At 41.9% G+C, this 20,807-nt stretch overlaps 1 protein-coding gene across 1 annotated transcript in view; it reads left to right on the top strand.

Moving 5' to 3' along the window:
• The window catches only part of LOC308091035 (large neutral amino acids transporter small subunit 4-like), a 29,163-nt gene that overhangs the window by 3,242 nt on the left and 5,114 nt on the right, over positions 1 to 20,807 (top strand). The window contains exons 3-10 of the mRNA XM_080436330.1: positions 6,253 to 6,568; positions 7,241 to 7,296; positions 8,461 to 8,537; positions 13,168 to 13,260; positions 14,202 to 14,335; positions 16,716 to 16,912; positions 17,629 to 17,772; positions 20,777 to 20,807. The exon at positions 20,777 to 20,807 is cut by the window's right edge and continues 99 nt beyond it. Coding sequence (XP_080292456.1) covers positions 6,253 to 6,568; positions 7,241 to 7,296; positions 8,461 to 8,537; positions 13,168 to 13,260; positions 14,202 to 14,335; positions 16,716 to 16,912; positions 17,629 to 17,772; positions 20,777 to 20,807 — 1,048 coding nt within the window. The remainder of the gene's footprint in view (positions 1 to 6,252; positions 6,569 to 7,240; positions 7,297 to 8,460; positions 8,538 to 13,167; positions 13,261 to 14,201; positions 14,336 to 16,715; positions 16,913 to 17,628; positions 17,773 to 20,776) is intronic.

Here is a 20,807-nt window from a genome sequence, read left to right as displayed (position 1 = left end):
GGGGGGTGGCTAGAGTTGGTTAAATTAGATACAATATATCACAGAAAACTCTCACTGAGGGTTTTATATGAAACTGAAAAAGGTGCTTTATATCTCTTCTTTATTTACAGTATGGCCTTTCAAAAGGTTCTGTGTGGTACATGTGATTCTTTAATCCATGTGGTTCCCTGATTTGACATATAACCTTTTTGGTGGCTATATACCAGTGGTCCCAACCAAGTATTTATGCACTTTTTTTTACATTTTTTCTTCAACAAACAAAATCACATTTGTTCAGAAATAACAAAGAAATGACAAAGACAAGAAAAAGACAAAAAGTCCATCAATTAAAATAGCAGAACTACAAGCTGAGCTGTGAGCTTGTAGCTCAGATATTTTGACTATTTTTTAAATAGGACTTAGTGATTGATTGGGTTTTTGTAAATTTGGGTCTCATGGAGAAAAGGTTTGGGAACCACTGCTATGTACAGTACTTAAAGAGATAGCAACTTTATAAAGGTGCCTTATCAACAACAATAAAATAATAATTTACATAATTATTGCAAATAATGTTTGTAGAATAATTATGTAAATGCTCTCAGAGTCAACAACATCACTAGTTCCTATGACACAGCAGACAGCATCGACTCAAAGCAATAACACAAACAACAGCTAGGGAACTGATTGTGTGATTGATTTGCAAATATTTGACTGGAGTTGTCTGGCAGTCTGTCGTCTCCGATTTGTAGTCAGCCTACAGTTCTCTTGTTCCCAAAAGTAAAGGCCAATTCACACCGCCAGCACCGCACAGCACAGCACAGCGGCGTGACGCATGTGAAGTGCCGCCCATAGCACCAACAAGAAGCACCACGTGGCAGCACAGTGCTGGGAGAACACCAATTGAGAACACACACAAATAATGAACAGTGATACATTGGAACGCCGGGCAGGTGTGTCAGCACACGTTGGCACGCGTCTAACGCCACTGGTTAGGTACAATAATGGGGGTGGCTGTTTTGACACACACCGTTCGCGGGCAGTGTACAGTATAATGGCCGTAAGCTGGGAGTGTTTCGTTATGTACAATACAAAGGAATGCCAGTTGATGTATAGTGGTGTTTAAGGCATGTGCCTTTGGTACATACACAGGGCATGTGCCCCTCCTGTCCAAAAGCCATGTCTCCTGTACCTCCCACATACACACACTTACCTACCCCTGAACTTTCCCTATCCACTTTCCTACTGGCTATCGCAATAACAAAAAAAAACAACAACAATACAAAGGAGAGTGTACTGCCCACTCTCCTTTTACAAAAACTACAATGGCGTGATTGATACGGACAATGGCTCCAGTCAGGAGATGTTTTTGGAGAAAGATAAGCAGACAGAGAGGCCACGGAAAAGAGACGTGAGAAAGGGGCAGCGAGGCCCGATGTGCCAGCCTCATTGTCGTGACCTCAGGTGACAACAGAGGAGGAGGAGGAGGAGGAGCAGCCAGCCTCCTGTCTTGGTCGTAGCGTGCACGGCAGAGCGCACACACGTTGCACCTTGACACCTGGAGTCATGTTGTTCAGTCTCAGTCATTGCCGGCTTATCTTCACGTTGGTTTACACAACTGATTTATCTGACTGACGATTTGCAAATGCATGTCATGTCATCTGCGATGCATAACCCCCAGTCTCCACACCTTACTTCATTGATTTCATTAACCGCCAACAACAACTAGAAAACACATGGCATCACAAGTGGCATTGATTGCAGCCAAGCTTTTAAAAACAAAACAACACCATATGTTCCATAGACTACTTTTTAGATGTTGCAGCACTTCAGTATTTGTGTATTCTTTGCAGTGGCAAGGGTCTCTTCTATTGAGAACATTGAATAAAAGTGAGGAATTTCAACCTGGCATTCGTATTTAGGACATGTCAATACAGTATAGTCAATATTAAGACAAAAAAAACATGATGTCACGTTGTGAACTTGTAGGCTATTTTTGCTATTCGTTATACAACAAAGAGTACAGGGCTTAAATGAGTAGTTCACCCAAAGGATGACTTATTTTCTATCAATTACACACCCCATGAAGCCTTGAATTCATGGAGATCTTTTTATTTTTGTCGCATTCCTAAGCCAATGATTTGATGACCGGCGGAGTCTACGGTAAGAGACTCAAAGAGTCATACTGAGTCTCCTATTGACCGATGACCTGGTCATCAAATTATTGGCTTGGAATGCGACAAAAAATTTAAAATCTCCATGAATTCAAGGCTTCATGGGGTGTGTCATTGATCAAAAATAAGTGTTTTTTGGGTGAACTACTCCTTTAAGTGGCTTAGGAGGCTGTGCTGATGCTGAACCTCAAAGATGGTGGGTTTTTATAGATGTTGTCGTTCATTTGATATTCGTGATATCATGGGGACCCAGAATCCCAGCACTTTGGCTCTGTGTGAACTGCTGAGTAGCAGACTCAAAAACCCACATGTCGAGTCATAGGTAACTTCCTGGATCGTATGCCAAGTCAGCATACATCTGTTCTGATGACATCACAAATAGAGAACAGAGAGAAGCTCCCACTCAGCTGCTCTCCAGCATGTGACATGTGACACGTGACATGTGGTTGAAGCCAAGGCAGATCAGCAGAGAGCTTTTTTTCCATTGCTGGAAATATGGAGGGGGGTCAATGTCTACTTCTGCTTGTAAAGATAAATGACAAAGAGGAAGAGAAAGAGAGTGAGGCAAGAGACGTCAGCAAGTCATCACTTTGAAAGTAGAAGTGAACTTTTAGCCTATCAAGTATCAAGTTATTCTCAAATATGACATTGTAAGTCCACAAGCCAAAGTCAAGTCAAGACCGACAGTAGACCCAATTTCAGAGTCATAGGTTAAAGGAACAAATGACTCTGCTGGCTAGAAATGTCCCACTGAGTTGTACCAAACATCATAGACTGAATGGGTGAACAAGGAAAGACTTTGTTATGATGGAACAAACTTCAGGACTCTCTGAAACTGGTTCGTTTGGTCTCCATAGAGACATTTAGGGTGCTTCTTGAGCAGTGGTGGAAAAAATATTCAAATGTTTTACTTAAGTAAAAGTATCAATACTGCAATGTTGAAATACTCTGTTACAAGTAAAAATGGGCTTCCCTGAATTAATAAAGGAAAAAGAAAGGAAAAGAATGGCACAGCAGGCTCCGCAGTTTAGTTGAATAATTCCATGTAATATCACCACGGTGTGTGTCAGTTGTACCCAGTAGGCACTAGATAAACCACATACTCTAGGAAACACACTATCACAGTATCATAAACTATACTAATAAAGTTCAAGGTGATAATGAATACACCTAAAGGAATTTGAGTGCTTTCCGTGGACTTTGGACTATATACTGTTTTTCTTTTCTCTGAGAATTCTTTCTGCCTTCTCCTTTATGTGTGTTTTTGCAGTGCCAAGCTGTCAGACACATGCAAAACGATCATATACTGTAGCTGACAAATGGTGCGGTTTACTGATACCACTGGTATTTAGCTTTGAGCCATGTTTTTATTTTTTGATAGGGGTTTTATAGGGGAGGCATGAGGTTGTGGTGACACCCACACGTCATTTCTCTGAACAAGTGCTCCTGTGGCTCTGGGCCATTCAGGGAAACTCAGTAGCTTGTCCGATTCCACCTGCTCGCTGTACACAAACACCGGGCTAAAACTAATACTGTGGTTCCCATCCACTCATCCTCTTTGAATCTGTGCCGGAGTGTGAACTGGTTTCTGAGGAGGCTTTTAACGCTTTGTTATTAAGCACGTCATGACATTTCGCACGGGGGCTACTGTATCGCACACACTTGACTCCAGTCAGCCAGTGAGCACTTGGACAAAGAAATAGAGACATGCTGCCATGGGGGTGTAAGGGGAAACCAATGAAATGCTTGGACACAAAGCAGGGAACTGTGGAGCAAACTGAGGAGGGAGCCCTCACCCCCTTGTTCCCTGAACACCTGCTGGGTTAACGACTTACAGAACAGTAGCGCGCAGCAAATTAAACGAAGCCTTTAAAGTTGACGCAAACAATTCCTACAGGTGCACTTATAAACCCTGTCTTTATAAAAGCAGCGTTGGAACAGATTGTTATTACACCCTCTGAAGCATTATTAAGCATAATATTGCACTGCAGGAAGTAGTGTATTGCTATCATAACCTAGAGGAAAAGGCAATTAACAAAGAATGGCAAACAAGACAGACCAGTATAAGACTTTAAAGTGTAGGTCTTTCCATTATAGAAAATAAGAAAACAGTGAGTACAGTTCCTGACCTACACTATCTGAGTTCAGTTATCTTTGCCCTGTGCTTACTGTTTTTACGATGTACTGTATTACGCCAGGGCAGCAGTTTGTCTTTGTCTTTATCCACTTTGTGTTCTTTTTGTTGCGTACAAGGTCAAGGCTGTGGCTCTTTTTTTTTTTGCTTTGTCAGTGCCAGTAGTGACAGTGTGAGAGTTGAGCACGTGTGAGAGAACTCAAAATAGAATGTGTGTGTCTTCACTGTCTACACATATGTGTGTGTGTGTGTGTGTGTGTGTGTGTGTGTGTGTGTGTGTGTGTGTGTGTGTGTGTGTGTGTGTGTGTATGTGTATGCACAGTGTACTGAACACATGACGACCAGCTTATGATGTAGCAGGACCCTGTGAATAAGTAGAGCTGTCACCCTTTAAGCCTAGATTTATGTTCCCTCGCACAACGGTGCTGCTTGCCGAATATACGGTAACAGACCTACGTACAAGCTCACAACGCGTCACGACCGTGGCACGTTGTGAGCTTGTAGGTCTGCTATTTTCGACGTGCGACAAGTATGAATCGGGCGCGTGCACACACCCACACATTGAGCGCACACAATATGGCCATCCTGTCCTATGCACAGTGGTGGAAAAAGCACTTAAGTAAAAGTATCAATACTGCAATGTAGAAAGTCCGGAATTCAAAATGTACTTAAGTAAATGTACAAAAGTATTGGTATCAAAATGTACTTAAAGTACCAAAAGTAGAGAGTACTTTTCAAATGTATAAGCTTGTAGATCGGCAATTTTCAAATGGTCGAAATGTATATAGGGCTGAAGTGGTTAATGTATGTTTTGTAGTAATAATAAAAATTTACGTTTAAGTTTTCTAATAATTGTAATGGAGTAAAAGTACAATATTTGGTTCTGAGATGTAGTGGAGTAGAAGTAAAAGTATTATAAATTGGAAATACTTCAAAATTGTACTCAAGTACTGTACTTGAGTAAATGTACTTAGTTACTTTACACCACTGCACGTGCATCACCATGATGTAAATCACGTCTCTTTATCAGGTAGGCTAATGAGGTTCATGACTTCTGAGGAGAACAGTCAGCGTGGTGCCATCAGACCCTGCTCAGTTATAGCACCCTGACAAAAGATTTCACACTTCACAATCAGAGGCAGAATCAAGAAACGCATGAGTGCCAAGTATTAGTATATACTAGACAACTAGAGGTTCTCACACCTACGTCGCACCACCGATCCGACCGATAGCCTATGCCCATATATGGAGCTTCTGTTGGCATGCTGATCCTGTTGCTGTCTGTATACGTACCTATGGCTTCTACTGACTCACTGACTGCAATAAGAACCAAATATCTTAACTAATCTATTTTAGCTTAACTTAATTTACCTTAAACTTATCTTAAAGGGACTACACCATGCATTTAAAAAATATATTTCATATTTAATATCATATTGTTTATGTCCCTCAGACGTTTTTCAAAAGGTTTGAGCCTAAATCAAGCCTCAGATATACTCATTCCAACTAACTTCTCTCTGGCTTATAAAGCACTTTCACCTGCAATACCACATTGTCCTTATTTGGCACGTGGCGCTATTGAGACATTTTGTATGCACGTTATCTCCTGGTTCTGTGTGGAAAAGGTTTTTTTTTTTTTTTGCTTTGTAGGTGCTTTGTAGGTGCTTTGTAGGTGCTTTGTAGGTTCTTTGTAGGTATCGCATGTGACAGGCGGGGGCAAATCAGTTGGCCTCTTTTGAGACCAATTTACATAAAACCCCAGATATGCTGTGAAAGCCTGAGTGCTCAAACTTGGGCATTTATTGGGATAGAAGAGAGGTAGGGGAGACCAAAAACACACAAAAAAGAAGGAAAAGTTAAAATTCATGCATGGTGTAGCTCCTTTAATTTACCTTAAACTTATCTTAATCCAACCTTAAACCGTCCCTCTCGCTTCTTCCGTCCTATAACTCTCTCTTCTCTCTTCAGGTAACAGCTCCTCCTCCTACAACCAATCCCTGCCCATGGTGACCCCTCCGGCCGACGACGGCGACGGCGACTACAGCGACTACTTTGAGCCCCAAGGAGGCTCAGTAGTGGTGGGCCTAGGGGACGGCGTGGAGATGCGGCCCCTGGTGCCCATGGACGGGCACATGAGGATGAACGGCTGGCTGATCTGCAAGGAGCAGGACGAGATGCTGAACATGGCCTTCACCGTGGGCTCCTTCCTCCTGTCCGCCATCACGCTGCCCCTCGGTATCGTCATGGACAAATACGGGCCTCGCAAGCTGCGGCTGCTGGGCAGGTAAAAGCACAGCCGTAGCAATCGAATGACCAAGTGGTGGAAAAAGCACTCACATTATCAAAATGTATGTAAAAGTACCAAAAGTAAAAGTACTAAAATGCTTGAAAATAGCAGATCTACAAGCTCACAACACGTCGCATCGCGACGCGTTGTGAGCTTGTAGATCGGCTATTTTCAAATAGCCTAGGTATGAAATAGGGCTAAAGTGGTTAATGTATGTTTCATAATGTAATATAGTTATCTGCAAAGTAACTAGTAACTAAAGTTTTCAAATAATTGTAGTGGAGTAAAAGTACAATATTTGCCTCTGAGATGTAGTGGAGTAGAAGTAAAAGTATAGACAATTGGAAATAAATAACAAAAAAATATATACTTAAGTACAGTACTTGAGTAAATGTACTTTACACCACTGCAAATGACCTTTCAAAACATACGATTTTTAACTGTACTCGGACCACTTCTTTCCGTCTACACCAAATCCACGTTTTGAGCTTGTTGATCTGCTATTTTTGGTGAATGTTACCTCAAGCATAGGCATGTTGGGGTTCAAGTGGTTAAAAGATGCTGTTAAATGTTTGTCTAGGTTTTTTAAAGATTTGTATAGGAGGCATACACAAATATATATGTTTTTTGGAAGATATGAGTGTGACATGATGTTATCTCTCTCTTTAGCACCTGCTTTGGGTTCTCCTGTCTGCTCATCGCGTATGGAGCCTACAATCCTAATGGTAAGTGGAGTCTATCTATCTTTGCATCTTACATGTTGCTATTTTTGTGAGGTGTTCAATATATTTGATATGGATGTTTAAAAATATACAGAGATTTTTATAAATATAATTTCGGACTCACTTTCTGATCACTTAAAGTATATTTTCTCTCATTTAGAAACATCCAAAATATGTATTTTTATATATGGTATATTTTTCTGTGAATTGTGTTACAGAGTATTTTATTTTATTTGTTTGTTTGTTTGTTTGTTTGTTTGTTTGTTTGTTTGTTTGTTTGTTTGTTTGTTTGTTTGTTTGTTTGTTTGTTTAGCATATTATTATGCATTATATATATGGTAAAACATTTCCAAGAAGATATCATAAAACCTTAAATCCAGGCATAAAGTGTTGTCAGTGTTGTCAACTACAGGTCAAAAATGTTCACCCTGCAGCACCCCAAAGAAATGACATCATACTGTGTTGTTGGAGATTGTGACATCAACTGTACCCTGAGAATTGGCCAGCCTATCACAGACAAATACAAACCCCACACTTCTTCAGCCCCCACTTTGGTTGATTTTCTTTGGTGTGTCGTGGCTGACAGCTAGGGCTGTCACGATTACAAATTTAAGTTGACGATTAATTGTCACTGAAATAATTGCGATTAACGATTTAATTGTGTGTTTGGCATTGAACATTGGAACATATGAATTTAATTTATGTTTGCCTTTTAGGCTGCGTAATCAAAAAATGCACAGGGCAGATATGACAAAACTTAAATATACAAAGAAATTATTGACATATTTAATAATTTATATTTTATATAAAGTATATTTGAAAATCTGTGAAAAATGTTCAACTTTTATGACGATTATGCAAAAATAATGACAGGCCATACTGACAGCATGTGTTTCATTACCTCCTGTAACCACTTAACCATACAGTAATCCCAGCGATTCCCAGCTGGGGGCTGTGTTCCAATGATCCAAACTAAAACACAATCAATTGATTGATCATTAACATAAACAATGCTCTGAAAATGCAGGCGGCCCACACATCTGACCACGATGAATGGTCAGATGTTTTTGGCTGAATGACTGTTCACTCCAGAATAGAGATGCTATAGGCTTCATGGCAATTCATTTAATTTGTTTGTAATCTGATTGTATCTGTTTTAATTCACAGAACTTTCTGTGCTCATATTCGTCGCGCTGACTTTCAATGGCTTTGGGGGCATGTGCATGACTTTTACCTCCCTCACGGTAAGTCTGTGTGCGCGTGCGTGCATTTCAAATCGTGAAAGTAGACGATCTACAAGCTCACAGCGCCGCGCAGTGTTGGCACTGCGATGCATTGTGAGCTTGTACATCTGCTATTTTCCCTATCATTTATATATTTTTTGAAAGATTTCTGGGAAATCTTAGATGTTTTCCTAAATGTCTACATTTCAACACAGCAATGCATTGATATTAAAAAGTAAATGTACATTGTAATTTGTAGTTTTGAATACTTTACTAAACTTATTTTTTTTAAGCATGTACTTTTGAATACTTAAGTAATATACTTTAAAAGCAAGTAAGCTCTGGTACTTTGACCCAAGTACAAATTTGACTGAGCAACTTTCACCTGTAGTAGAGTAGTATTTGACTAGGAGTATTCTATACGTTGACTCAAGTTCTGGGATTGAGTTCTTTGTCCACCACTGCTGTTATTGCTGTGGTGTTGTTGTTTTGTTTTTGACTGGCTGCCCTGTAGCGTACTCTGTCCTCCTGACACATCCTGACTTTGGACAGAAGGAGTGTGGGGAGGGACGGAGGGAGGGAGTGATGGTGTGGTTCATTATCACTCTTCCAATAAGAAATCCATCCTCTCTCCCTGTTGTTGTTTGATAGGAACAACATGAAAGCTTATCCCTTGTTTATTTGTCTCTCTCTCTCACTGTTTCACACACACACACACACACACACACACACGCACGCACACACGCACGCACGCACGTCACACACGTACGTCACACACGTCACACACACACACACACACACACACACACACACACACTCACGCATTAAACTCACTCTGGAACAGGGAGGCAACAGGAGAACACATTGGGATCAACTTCTTGATTCAGAGCTGCCTCTTGTGTACAAATAAACAGAAAACTAAGGCTAATGCATAAATGAATACATTTGCAGAATAATGCAATACAATTCACAATGAATCCAAAGTTCCATGCAGCAGAAATCTGTGATGTCACTGAATTCAAGTCTTGGCAGGGAGGGTTGTTTGAGAAAGAATACCAATTATTATTGTCCAAGGTCAATCGTCACAATAATTAACAGGCTTGATAACAAACATCAACATAATTCATTAAGCACCTTGTAAAACAACTTGAAGTGAAATGTTGTTCCATTTGTACACTTTCTGAGTTAAAGAGCGGTAAGAGTCCCTTTGGTTCCTACTGTAACTATCACTCATTCAGCTCGGGACCCCCTGGAACCCTGTCAAGGACCCCTGGGGTTCCCAGACGTCAAGAACCACTGAAATAGGGGGGCACGGTGGCGCAGTCGGTAGCGCTGTCGCCTCACAGCTAGAAGGTCCTGGGTTCAATTCCCGCCGGGGACGCTGTGGGCGCTGGGGGCGTGTTCTCTCCTCCGCGTCATCAGTGCCCATACCCTAGGTGGGGTTGGTGAAAGGGCCTTTCTGTGTGGAGTTTGCATGTTCTCCCCGTGTCTCCTAGGGTAGTTAATACCCTCACAAAAACATGCAGTAATCCTGGTCACTATACTGCCTCCCCCTGGTCAGCCAGGGCGCCTGATGGAGGGGAAAGGAACTGGTTGGAATAACGTGTTCCTTCCACGCGCTACGTCTAACCAGGGAACCTCCCCCCTGTCGGGTGATAAGAAGCGGCCTGCTTGCTCCTCATGCATTGAAGGAGGCATGAGCTTCAGCTTGGGCTCTCCCTAGGCTGGCAGAGGGAGAGTAGCGCCCAGGATTACATAGGCAATTGGCACTGGGTGAAAAAATATGGGTTACAAAAATCGTGGGATAAAAATTATAAAAAAATAAAAATAAAGAACCACTGAAATAGTGCGTCAATACAGAATTGAACATAATCTAAAATGAACCTAAATAAGCATTAAAATAAATAAATAAAAAGGAAACAGAGGGGCTTGGTAGGATTCACACAAGTTCACAGGGTCAACACCATCCTTCCTTTCCCTCCTTCACATTCCTCCGTTCCCCCCTCTTCGCTCCCTTTTCTATCAGTGGTTCAGTCTGCAGTGACCCACACCACAATCCTGGGTCGTACCATGGTGACGCCGTTCACAAGAGAGGGGTGCAGTGCCAGTAAATCTCCCAATAAACTGCTCACTTTGCCGCATCGCTTTGGGGCTGTGAGATTCATCCCTTATGTCCTTCTGTCACTGTTTCACCTAAATCTCCCTCTACTAAGTTCATGCTTTGTTTGGACAGTATTAGTGGCGGCCCCCCTCTGTCAGTGATAGAGAAAAAAAACATGAATTAGGGGACTGCTTTTGTACAACGGTCTCCAGAGAGTTTTCCTGCGTGGGTGTTGAAACAGTTTTGTGCGTCTCTGTTACCTATTAAACACCCTTCCCTCGTTCTCCCCTGTTGAGCTGATGTACTCCTCAAATGTCAGGTCAAGACGAACTTTATGTGTTATAGGACATCTCACGCTTCAGGAAACCCAGTGTCTGGTCTGATTAGAGAGAGAGGGAGGGAGAGAGAGGGGAGAGAGGAGGGGTGAGAGGGAATGGGGGAGAGAGAAAGAGGGAGAGGGAGAATGCGCAAGAGAGTGAGAGAGAGAATGGGGACAGAGCGACTGAGAATGGGGGAAAGGGAGAGAGAGAATTGGGGACAGAGAGAAAGAGAGAATGGGGCAAGAGAGAGAACAGGGAGAGAGAGAGAGAGAGAGAGAGAGAGAGAGAGAGAGAGAGAGAGAGAGAGAGAGAGAGAGATGGTCACTGTCTAACAACACAAAAAATATAAAAAATAATGCTAATGAATGAACAGGAATAATGAAAGAATACAGGAATAAATGGTGAGAGGTGGTAGTTGAGTAATATATATTTTTTTCCATGTTAGGATGTGTTCAGCACCTCGGTAGCAGGTTAATCATCTACATTCATTAATCTATCTGGGGCCCACTATCATTAGTCCGTCATGCCCAGCTGACTGCAGTGTTGTTGGCTAACAGACAGTGGCCCTCAGGGGCCATTTTATAGGGCTCAGAGCTCGCGCCAGTGTGGTCAGGTCACCTTCCCGCTCCAAAATAACTAGATAGATAGGCTAGTTTGAAGTGTATCAGAAAGACTTTATAAGTGTGTTGTGCTTTCGGCACTGAAGTAAATAAAAGAAAACACTACATTAACCACATTACCTATTTTGGGCAAATGTTCAGAATTTTCTAACTTTTCTAAATATTTTAATTTCCCTTTTTTCCCTTCTTTTTTATTTCTTCAAAGATTTTCACATTTTCTCAAAATGTCTTCAGTGTGCAACTGTGCATACAGTACACCCACTCTCTCTTCCTTTCTCTCCCTCTCTCTGTTTCTTTGTCTCTATCTTCTTTATTTTCTTTCAAATGAAGACTCTTTCTCTCCTCTCTCACAGTCTGTTATCCCCCCCCTCTCTCTTTCCTCTCTCTCTCCCTTTCTCTCTATCTTTCTCTCTCTCATAGTTATGTAATTGAGTGTTGGTCCTTGTTGTTGATCAACCGCTTGAAGACAGAGCAGTTTGTGAATACCTTCGTAATTGCCCCCCCCCCCACCCACACACACACACAGTGTCTGTTTTCCCTCTCTTCCCGTCCCGACAGTTTCTCTTCCATTCTCTTCAAACACATGGGAATAACAGCCTCTGAAAAGAGGGGGAAAACATCAGACTTAACTTACCTAGATTGTTGACACGTCTCTCTCGGCTTTCGCACTCTCACCTACTCAAGTGTGTGTGTGTGTGTGTGTGTGTGTGTGTGTATGTGTGTGCATGTGTGCGTGCGTGCGTGCGTGCGTGCGTGCGTGCGTGCGTGCGTGCGTGCGTGCGTGCGTGCGTGTTTCTCTGGTCATCTTTCAGCAGTGCAGGCGTGCTACTAATTACTTGCTGCACTGTGGGGACCCTAGTGTCACAGGGTACCATAGCCCCCTTGTCTGTCACCAGCCTCCATTCTGGAGCTCACATACTGTAAACACAGCCAAGTTCCAACAAGGTTAGGTCTCTCCAGCCAAATATAGCACACAATTTTCTTCTCTATGGACATGCATGCTGAACTAGACAGACTTCAAATGAAGGACGTTCCAAACATCTTCATTTCAAGGACCCCAAAATTGACACATATTTGGCCAAGGACCCCCATTTGAAAAGATTTTGTGCCAGGGACCCCCGTAAGAGAAGATTATTTCAAAATGTTTCACAATCTTTCACATAATAGCAGATCTACAAGCTCAACAACTTGTCGCATCATGACACCTTCTGAGCTTGTAGATCGGATATTTTTGAATAGCTGAAGTATAACATAGAGCTTAAGTGTTTGTCATTTAGCTGGGGACCCCCTTGAACCCCCTCAAGGACCCCTGAAGGCCAATACATGCTCATTCCGAGGTGATATAATAACAAATTGACATCATTCCGAACTTCTGACGTGCAGTCTCAGAACCTTTTCTCAGAACTTGTGCACGGGTCCCCAGATGTCCTGACTTTCCGACTTTCAGCCTGTCCGAACCGCGTCCTCGGAAGGAGCATGTATTGGCCTTGAGGGTCCCCAGACCCCACTTTGAGAACCAGTGCATTAAGTTATAGGGTTGTTGTTGATGTAACATAAAAGACAAATCGGTTGTTTCACAATTTCCCCTTGTTTCTCTTTCTCCTCCATAGCTGGCAAACATGTTTGGGGACCTGCGCTCCACCTTCATTGCCCTGATGATTGGGTCCTATGCATCCTCAGCTGTCACATTCCCCGGTCTTAAGGTAACAAACAGCCCATAGTTATCACAAAATAAATGGTATTTCCTTTTGAACTGTTACAAAGTGTTAAGATTATACAATTATCGCAAGCCCTATCGAGATTAAGCCCGAATTGCCACTGCCATGCGCCGAAAATAGTGCGTCGCATCGTGAGCTTGTAGATCTTTGAATTGTTCTTGTAAAATTCCAATATCTAGTGGCTGCATGTTGTCTATTGCTCCTTTAACCCATTCAGTCCGGGGACGCATCTCGTGTCATTTTTAGATTTCTTTGGCTATTCAAAAATAGCAGATATACAAGCTCATAGCGCGGCACTCGGTGCCAAGCTATGAGCTTGTAGATCTGCTATTTCTTATTTTTAATTGTGAAAATGTGTGCACATCTTTGAATATATATATATATATATTTTTTTTTAAGCGAAAATGTGTAACTCAAATCTTTGCTTCTGGAGGTCCCTGGAACAACATATTTTACAAATGTTCGCTTTAAAAATACATATATTTAAAAATTTGCACAAATCTTCACGATTTTTCAAAAAGCTCATGAGCTTGTAAATCTGCTTTATTTTGAATAGAATCAGTTTTATTGTCACATCACAGGTTTACAAGGTAAAAATAGCAAATAGCAAAGAATAGCAAAGAAATAAGAAAATGTCACAAGATTCTTTCCCGGTCTAAATGGGTTAATAAATGAAAATATGTTGTGCCCCCAGAATATAAACTAGAAGATTTGCCTCTTATGAAGACACTCCAGCTCATTTCCTTGTTGTGTTGTCTTGTTCTTTCATCCTTTCATCTATATGAAAATGTGCACTTTTTCATTCATTGACTTTTCTTTTCTAGTCAGGCCCATTTAGGTTCCCTTCATATGAAATATACAATATATAATCCAACTTTGACATGAATGTACAGTAGTTGACTGGAACTGATCTTTTGTGCGTATAGGTGATCTATGACCTTGGTATACCCTTCATCACCATCCTGGTGGCTTGGGCAGCGTGTTCCGGGATCGTCTTCTTCAACTGCTTCTTCAACTGGCCCCTGGAGCCCTTCCCGGGACCAGAGGACATGTGTTACACGTTAGTATCTCTTTTATTTATCAACTTGCAGTCTGTAGGGAGGCTGGCACAAAGAGAACGTCTCCACAGGGGGGTCAAAACAGGCCGAGCATGCATCTTAACAAACACAATTATTTACATTCAAAGTCCCACGAGTGAACATGCGGTGTAGTATAGCAAGAACTGTACAAACTAGCCTATATCTTCAACGTAGGTCATATTGAAAATGTTATGTTGTATGTTCCTTGTACCTCATATATATATTTTTTTTAAATGCCCCTTTGATTGAGAATTCTTGTGCAATATGTGCAATGAAGCATGCAGTGTAATGGCAGGTGAAACTCCAGGTCAAAGTCAGACTGCTGATAAATAATGTAACAGAGGTCAGCTAAACTCATTCCTCTGGTAGAAACGCTCACTAATCTGACTGCATAGCTTGGACTGGTACTGTAATCCATTGGTTCTCAAAGTGGGGTCCAGGGACCCCCAGGGGTCCATGTGGTGGGGGGGGGGGGGGGTTCCACGGGGTCCCCGGCAAAATGTGTTAATATAGCATCACAATAATTTTAACCACTTTAACTTTTTATACTTTGGCTATTTTAGAAAGATCTTGAAAATTTGAGCAAACCTTTGAATACATATTTTTTAAACATACACAACGAACATTTGTAACTCAAATCTTTGCTTCTGGGAGTCCCTTTGAACAGAACATTTGAGATGGGGGTCCGCGGCTAAATACAAATTATTTTGGGGGTACTTTGAAATGCAAAAGTTTGAGAACCACTGCTGTAACCGTCGCATTGGAAACAGCCTCCTCCCAGTACAGGTGCACATAAGAGGGTGGAGTGCAATATCATTTCCTGTTTCCTTTCTATGATCCAATTACAGTCTAACATAAACACGGACATCAAAACACTAAACTGTTATGGCAAATATACCGTACTGACGCTCAACATATCTACGAATAGTTATGACCAGACAGGTTGAAGTCAATCCAAATATTTTCAACATACAGAAAGGGGTAAACAGATAATTAGGATCAATTGATCAAATGAACCTCGTGCAATGGTGGACAAAGTGCTCAACCCCAGTACTTGAATCAAAGTATAGATACTCCTGGTCAAATATTACTCAACTCCTCAAATGTGTTGTACTGGAGTACTTCAGAAGTACATGTATACGAAATTACAAATTACATTGTACATTTTCTTTTTAATATTTATTTATAAAAATAAAATTTCTGGAAGATTTACCGACATGTTATTGCGATGTTTGTACTTTGTAGATCTGCTTAAGTGGTTAATTCAAAATGTACATTTTCCCTGCCTGGAAATGGAGTGAAAGTCTAAAGTATCCACAAATACAACTACTTGAGTACAAGTACACATACTTGAGACATCAAATTTTACTTAAATACAGTACTCAAGTAAATGTTTTTTTTGCTACTGTCAACCACTGACCTCGTGGCTCTGATGAGCTGCTCTCCACCAAAACAAGCTCAGTCTTGCTCCTGATTGCTGTGCTGTACAACAGCACAGCTGTCTGGTAGGCCGCAGAACTACAGGAACACAGCCCTTGTTAGAATGGGTTCAAAATATACTGTACAAGAATGGCTTGAAATACATTTAGAAAATCTTCCTTTTCTATTTTCTTTTTTTTTGTTCTGCGTTGAGATGGAAACATAAGGAAACATAGGAGAATACAGAAGACATGGGTAAGGTTGGACTTGAAAAGGAAGTAAAGAACACGTGCTCCTTCACAGGTGTTACCAATAATACTGATTAAGGCTCTCCACAACAGGAGACACAGTCAGGGCGCTGATATTGTGCATGTTGGCTCACTGGAAACATTCTGCTACAACAGTGGGTCTCAAAGTGGGGTCCCTCATAGTCCTTGAGGGATTCCAAATGGCCCATTACAGGTCTGTTACGGGTCCATTTAGTTCCATTCGTACACTCTCAGAATTATGGGGGTCCTTGAAAACAATAATGAAATAAATTGAGAACCACTTTGCTAAATGGAACAGAGCCTTCATTGGTATCATTGGTAACAAAAACAGGAAGTAAGGAAGAAGCCCAATTATTCCTTTACAATATGGCTGCTGTGCATAGAGCCTATTCTTTGAGACGCTGGTATTTGGGGGCGTGGCCGAGTCCAACATTGTCTTGTAGGTGCAAACAACACAGGTGTCGTAGTTTAGGGAGCCAAATTCACAGTAGAAGCGCCTTTGTTTGCACCTCCAACACACTCTCACGACATGGATTCCCTTCCCCTTTTCGTACGTCCTGGGACCTATAGGCGTAACAGTGTGTAGCTAAAATAGTTAATTCATTGCCACACTCTGTTCTCGTTCTCCTCTCCTCCCCGCCTCTCTCCCACATCCTTCACCTGTTCATCACAGTATCAAGGTCAAGTTCAGCTGGATGGGCTTCGACCACAAGATCACAGGGAAGCAGTTCTACAGTCAGGTGACCACCGTGGGCCGCCGTCTCAGCGTGGGCCACAGCCTGAAGCAGAACGAACCGGCCAAGAAAGAAGGCAACAATCTCTGCCTCTCTACCATGGACCTGGAGGTGGAGTGCAAGCCCAAAGAGGAATGTAAGGATAATGCAGTCAATCGTATAAAATATAACAATGAAACATTCTTACCAATAATGAACTTCCACTCTGGACTAGGGCTGGGTATTGCCTACAACCTCACGATCGATACGCATCGCGATACAGAGGCCACGATACGATATGAATCGTGATGCGTGTTGATTTTGAATAAATCTAAATTTACTTTAGCAGAGTCCTAGACCACCGACCGCTGATGTTCTGACCAATATATTGTCAGAAAACTTCCAAATTAAAGTTTCCAAATCAATTTGAAAAACTTAGTTGATAACATTTAAACAAAGCAAGGAAATAAATACAAATATAAATAAATAATGTTTTGATGGATAATTGCAAAAGATTTAATCATGTATATCGTCGTTGTCGGGCAGAAACTGATGCTGATGTTTTGTTTTTTGAAAGCCGCGTCGCTCACAGCATTTCCTGCCGTATCGATATGGTAGCCTCTGTATCGATACGATTATCGGCAAGGAATACGATACTAATATTGCCGTATCGATTAATTGAACCGGCCTCTGCTCTGGACACCAAATAAGAAAGAAATTATCTCGTGGGTGTCTCTCTCCCTGATCCACTATCGTTAGCTAACATTATGTTAACTGCAGCAAACAAACATGTGTGTGTGTGTGTGTGTGTGTGTGTGTGTGTGTGTGTGTGTGTGTGTGTGTGTGTGTGTGCGTGTGTGTGTGTCTGTGCAGCTCAGTCCTTCATGCAGACCATCACCACACCTATCTTCATCCTCAGCCTGGTCACCATGTCCATCACACAGCTGCGTCTCATCTTCTACATGGGAGCCATGAATAACATCCTGGAGTCCCTCAGTGGCGGAGACCTCAACACAGGTGTGTGTGTGTGTGTGCGCCTGTGTGTGCGTGTGCGGCTGCGTGCGTGCGTGCGTGCGTGCGTGCGTGCGTGCGTGCGTGCGTGCGTGCGTGAGTGAGTGAGTGAGTGAGTGCGCGTGTGTGTGTGTGTTTACAGTATGTCCAGGTTAGGGTTGACAAACATACTTTGTAATGTCAAAATGGTCTGGGATGTAAAACAGTCTGATTAATCCCATAGATGTACTTAATGTCTTATATTATAAGTAAATTACTACAGCAGTTAGCGGTACTGTTAAGGGTTGCACGTTTCCTGCGACACGTTCTGTTTAATGGCATTTTGAACTAGTTTGGTACTATATGCAAGAATACAGTGGGCTACTTTATTAAGAAGCAGTCATTATCATTCATGATGTCAGACCAACTGGACTCACTGGGTTATACTTTCATTTGCAGTGGAGAGAATGGAGCTGGGTAAGACTACAGTAGATTACATTTAGCATTAACACCAGTGTCCACTTTAAACCTGTGGTTTTCAACCAGGTTTCCTCTGGACCTCCTTTTAGCATCTTTCATTACGTAACGATCAAGCAGTGGTTCTCAAACTCTTTAGTTTCAAGGACTCCCAGTTTGATACAGTATGCATTAAGGCTGCAGACCCCCATAACTTGTACAGTGTACAAATGGAACCAAATGGACCCCTAAGGGACTCGTAATGGTCCATTTGGTTCCATTAGTACACTCTTGGAGTTACAGACTTGTAAGGGTCCATTTGGTTCCTAACTACTGTATCAACCATTTAGCTGGGGATTCCCTGGAAGCGTGATATTTTTATACAGCTAGATTCTGGCAAGTCCCGGAAAAGACACGCTGTGAACACGCAGTAGTCACTTTGAGTGGCAGTTGGTGCAAACACTCACCCCAAAACATGATTTACGATTCTGTGCCTATCGGTACATAACTGGGATGGTGCTGAGTTGACATGACCCCACTTTGGGGTCACGGCCCACTGGTTGAGAAACATTGTTTCAGAGTTAGCATTTAACCATAGCATTTGTGATTACAGATATGATGTTCAGTAGAGTAACTCTAGCCAAGTTCACCACCACCGTCTAACACTGTATTAGAAACACTAAATCTTTCATTTAGACATTAACTGTACATAATTTCACCTCGTCTCAACCCTTGCTGTTGTTTATTGTCCTTTTAACTCATTGGCCGCGATTATCGCATTAATGCGATCTAATAAATAGCGCGCCTGGCCGCCAGGATCGCATTAATGCGATCTATGGTCTTTATTGATCTTTATGCTCTGATCACGCTATTCTGTTATGAATCAGGCTAAGTTTCAGGTTCCACTTACTTCAACCACCACTGCATCCGGTTTCAGGACTTGGGTTCCGTTTCCGGTTTTACATTTTTCCCCCCAGTCATTTTCGACCATAATAGGGAAACAAGCGGTTTTTCACACGCTATGAAAAACGATCGGAGACCTCCCCTCCTATAATCTATGGTCTGGGTGACGAACAGTCATCCCCGTTGTGTATCACATCGTAATTTTCGCCGATCACAGAATCTGAGACATTTCACTTCCGGTTCATGTGTTTGACTGTGTGAGTGGGTGTGGGGGGGGGGCGAGTGTGATCGAGAGGCGATCAAGCTGGTATGTGCTGCTCTCTAGTGGTGGAACGATCAAAACGATTCAACTGTCCAGCTAGACTTTCTATATGTGAATTAAATAACAAAATAACGAAACAAAAAAACACGAAAATCGCTGGCAAGGGCTGCTATGAACGAGGTTTTAACTCTGGCAGTCAATGAGTTAATGGCCTGTCCTTGAGCTCTAAATGAAACCTCCCGAAAGGAGGATTTGTTGTGCAGTAGTATTTATTTTACTTTATTTATTTATTTTGGGGGGCTTTTCTGCCTTTATTTCGATAGTCGAGACTGACAGGAAACCCGGAGAGAGTGACACGCAGCAATGGTCTGCCACTCTGCCGGGCTCTGGGCTCTCTGTCAGGCTGCATCAGAGAATATGTGGCACGCTCCTTAGTAGGCATGTATAACGATTTATCGTAAATCGATTCAAATCGATTCAAACTGGTGACAATTTAAATCGATTTGGTATCCAATGCAAACAGCAGAGGGCGTGTAAAAAAAAAGAAGAAAATACAGGATCTTTGTAAGAGAATTGATTAAAAAAATAGTTTTCAGTCATTTGCTACTGTATTGAAAAGATTATAGAAAATTCTGGATTTGTGTAAGATAATTAAAAATGTATTTTTCTGTCATTAATTTTGTCTGGAAAATAAAGTTGTGTTTAAAAAATCGTGAAAAATCGTATCGTGAACCTAGTATCGTGAGTTGAGTGAATCGCTACATGCCTACTCCTTAACCACTCGGACATTGGCGTCCCCAGTAGTATTTATTTGAACGGTACGTGGTGTCATCAGGAAAAGTCTTCTCAGCAAGTTTTACATCATCTTTATATATTTTCCCATTACTCTTAAAGAGACTTTCCCCTAAGTACATCCAAAATGTACTCTTTTATTTATTTATTTTGCTTTGGGGTTAATATTTACTCCCCTTCCAGTCCCCCAAGTTATTTCACATAACCTGGTAGCCACAAGGACAAATGATTTACTGGGCTATTGTACTCATTAACCAGCGAAAAAAATATGCTTTAAAATAAGCTCTCTGTGCACGTCGCTTATGTTGCGGTGAATTGGTTATAGATCAAATCCCACCTGAGCCTTCTTCCTGTGCATGCGCTAGAGTACACCGTGTCCCTCTCAGCGGTCAATCCCCATACAGCAAACATACAAAAGGGGGCGGATTGGATTCACCACTCACCTTTATTAAAAAAACTTCCCCATCCCACATGCACCTGCTATCTCCCTGACCCCTCTGTTTCTGTACCCCCAGTCACCAGTCAATCATTTTCTCGCCATCTCTCCAAGTCACTGCATTCACTCTTTCTCTTCATCCTTTTTCTGTCTCTGTCTCTCCGTCTCTCTCTATTTTCCAGTGAGTCTCTACTCCTCCATCTTCGGCATAAT

Source organism: Gymnoscopelus braueri (genome assembly GCF_963280865.1).
Source record: "Gymnoscopelus braueri genome assembly, chromosome: 8".
Lineage (NCBI taxonomy): Eukaryota > Metazoa > Chordata > Actinopteri > Myctophiformes > Myctophidae > Gymnoscopelus > Gymnoscopelus braueri.
This window is presented reverse-complemented; position numbering and strand designations above follow the sequence as displayed.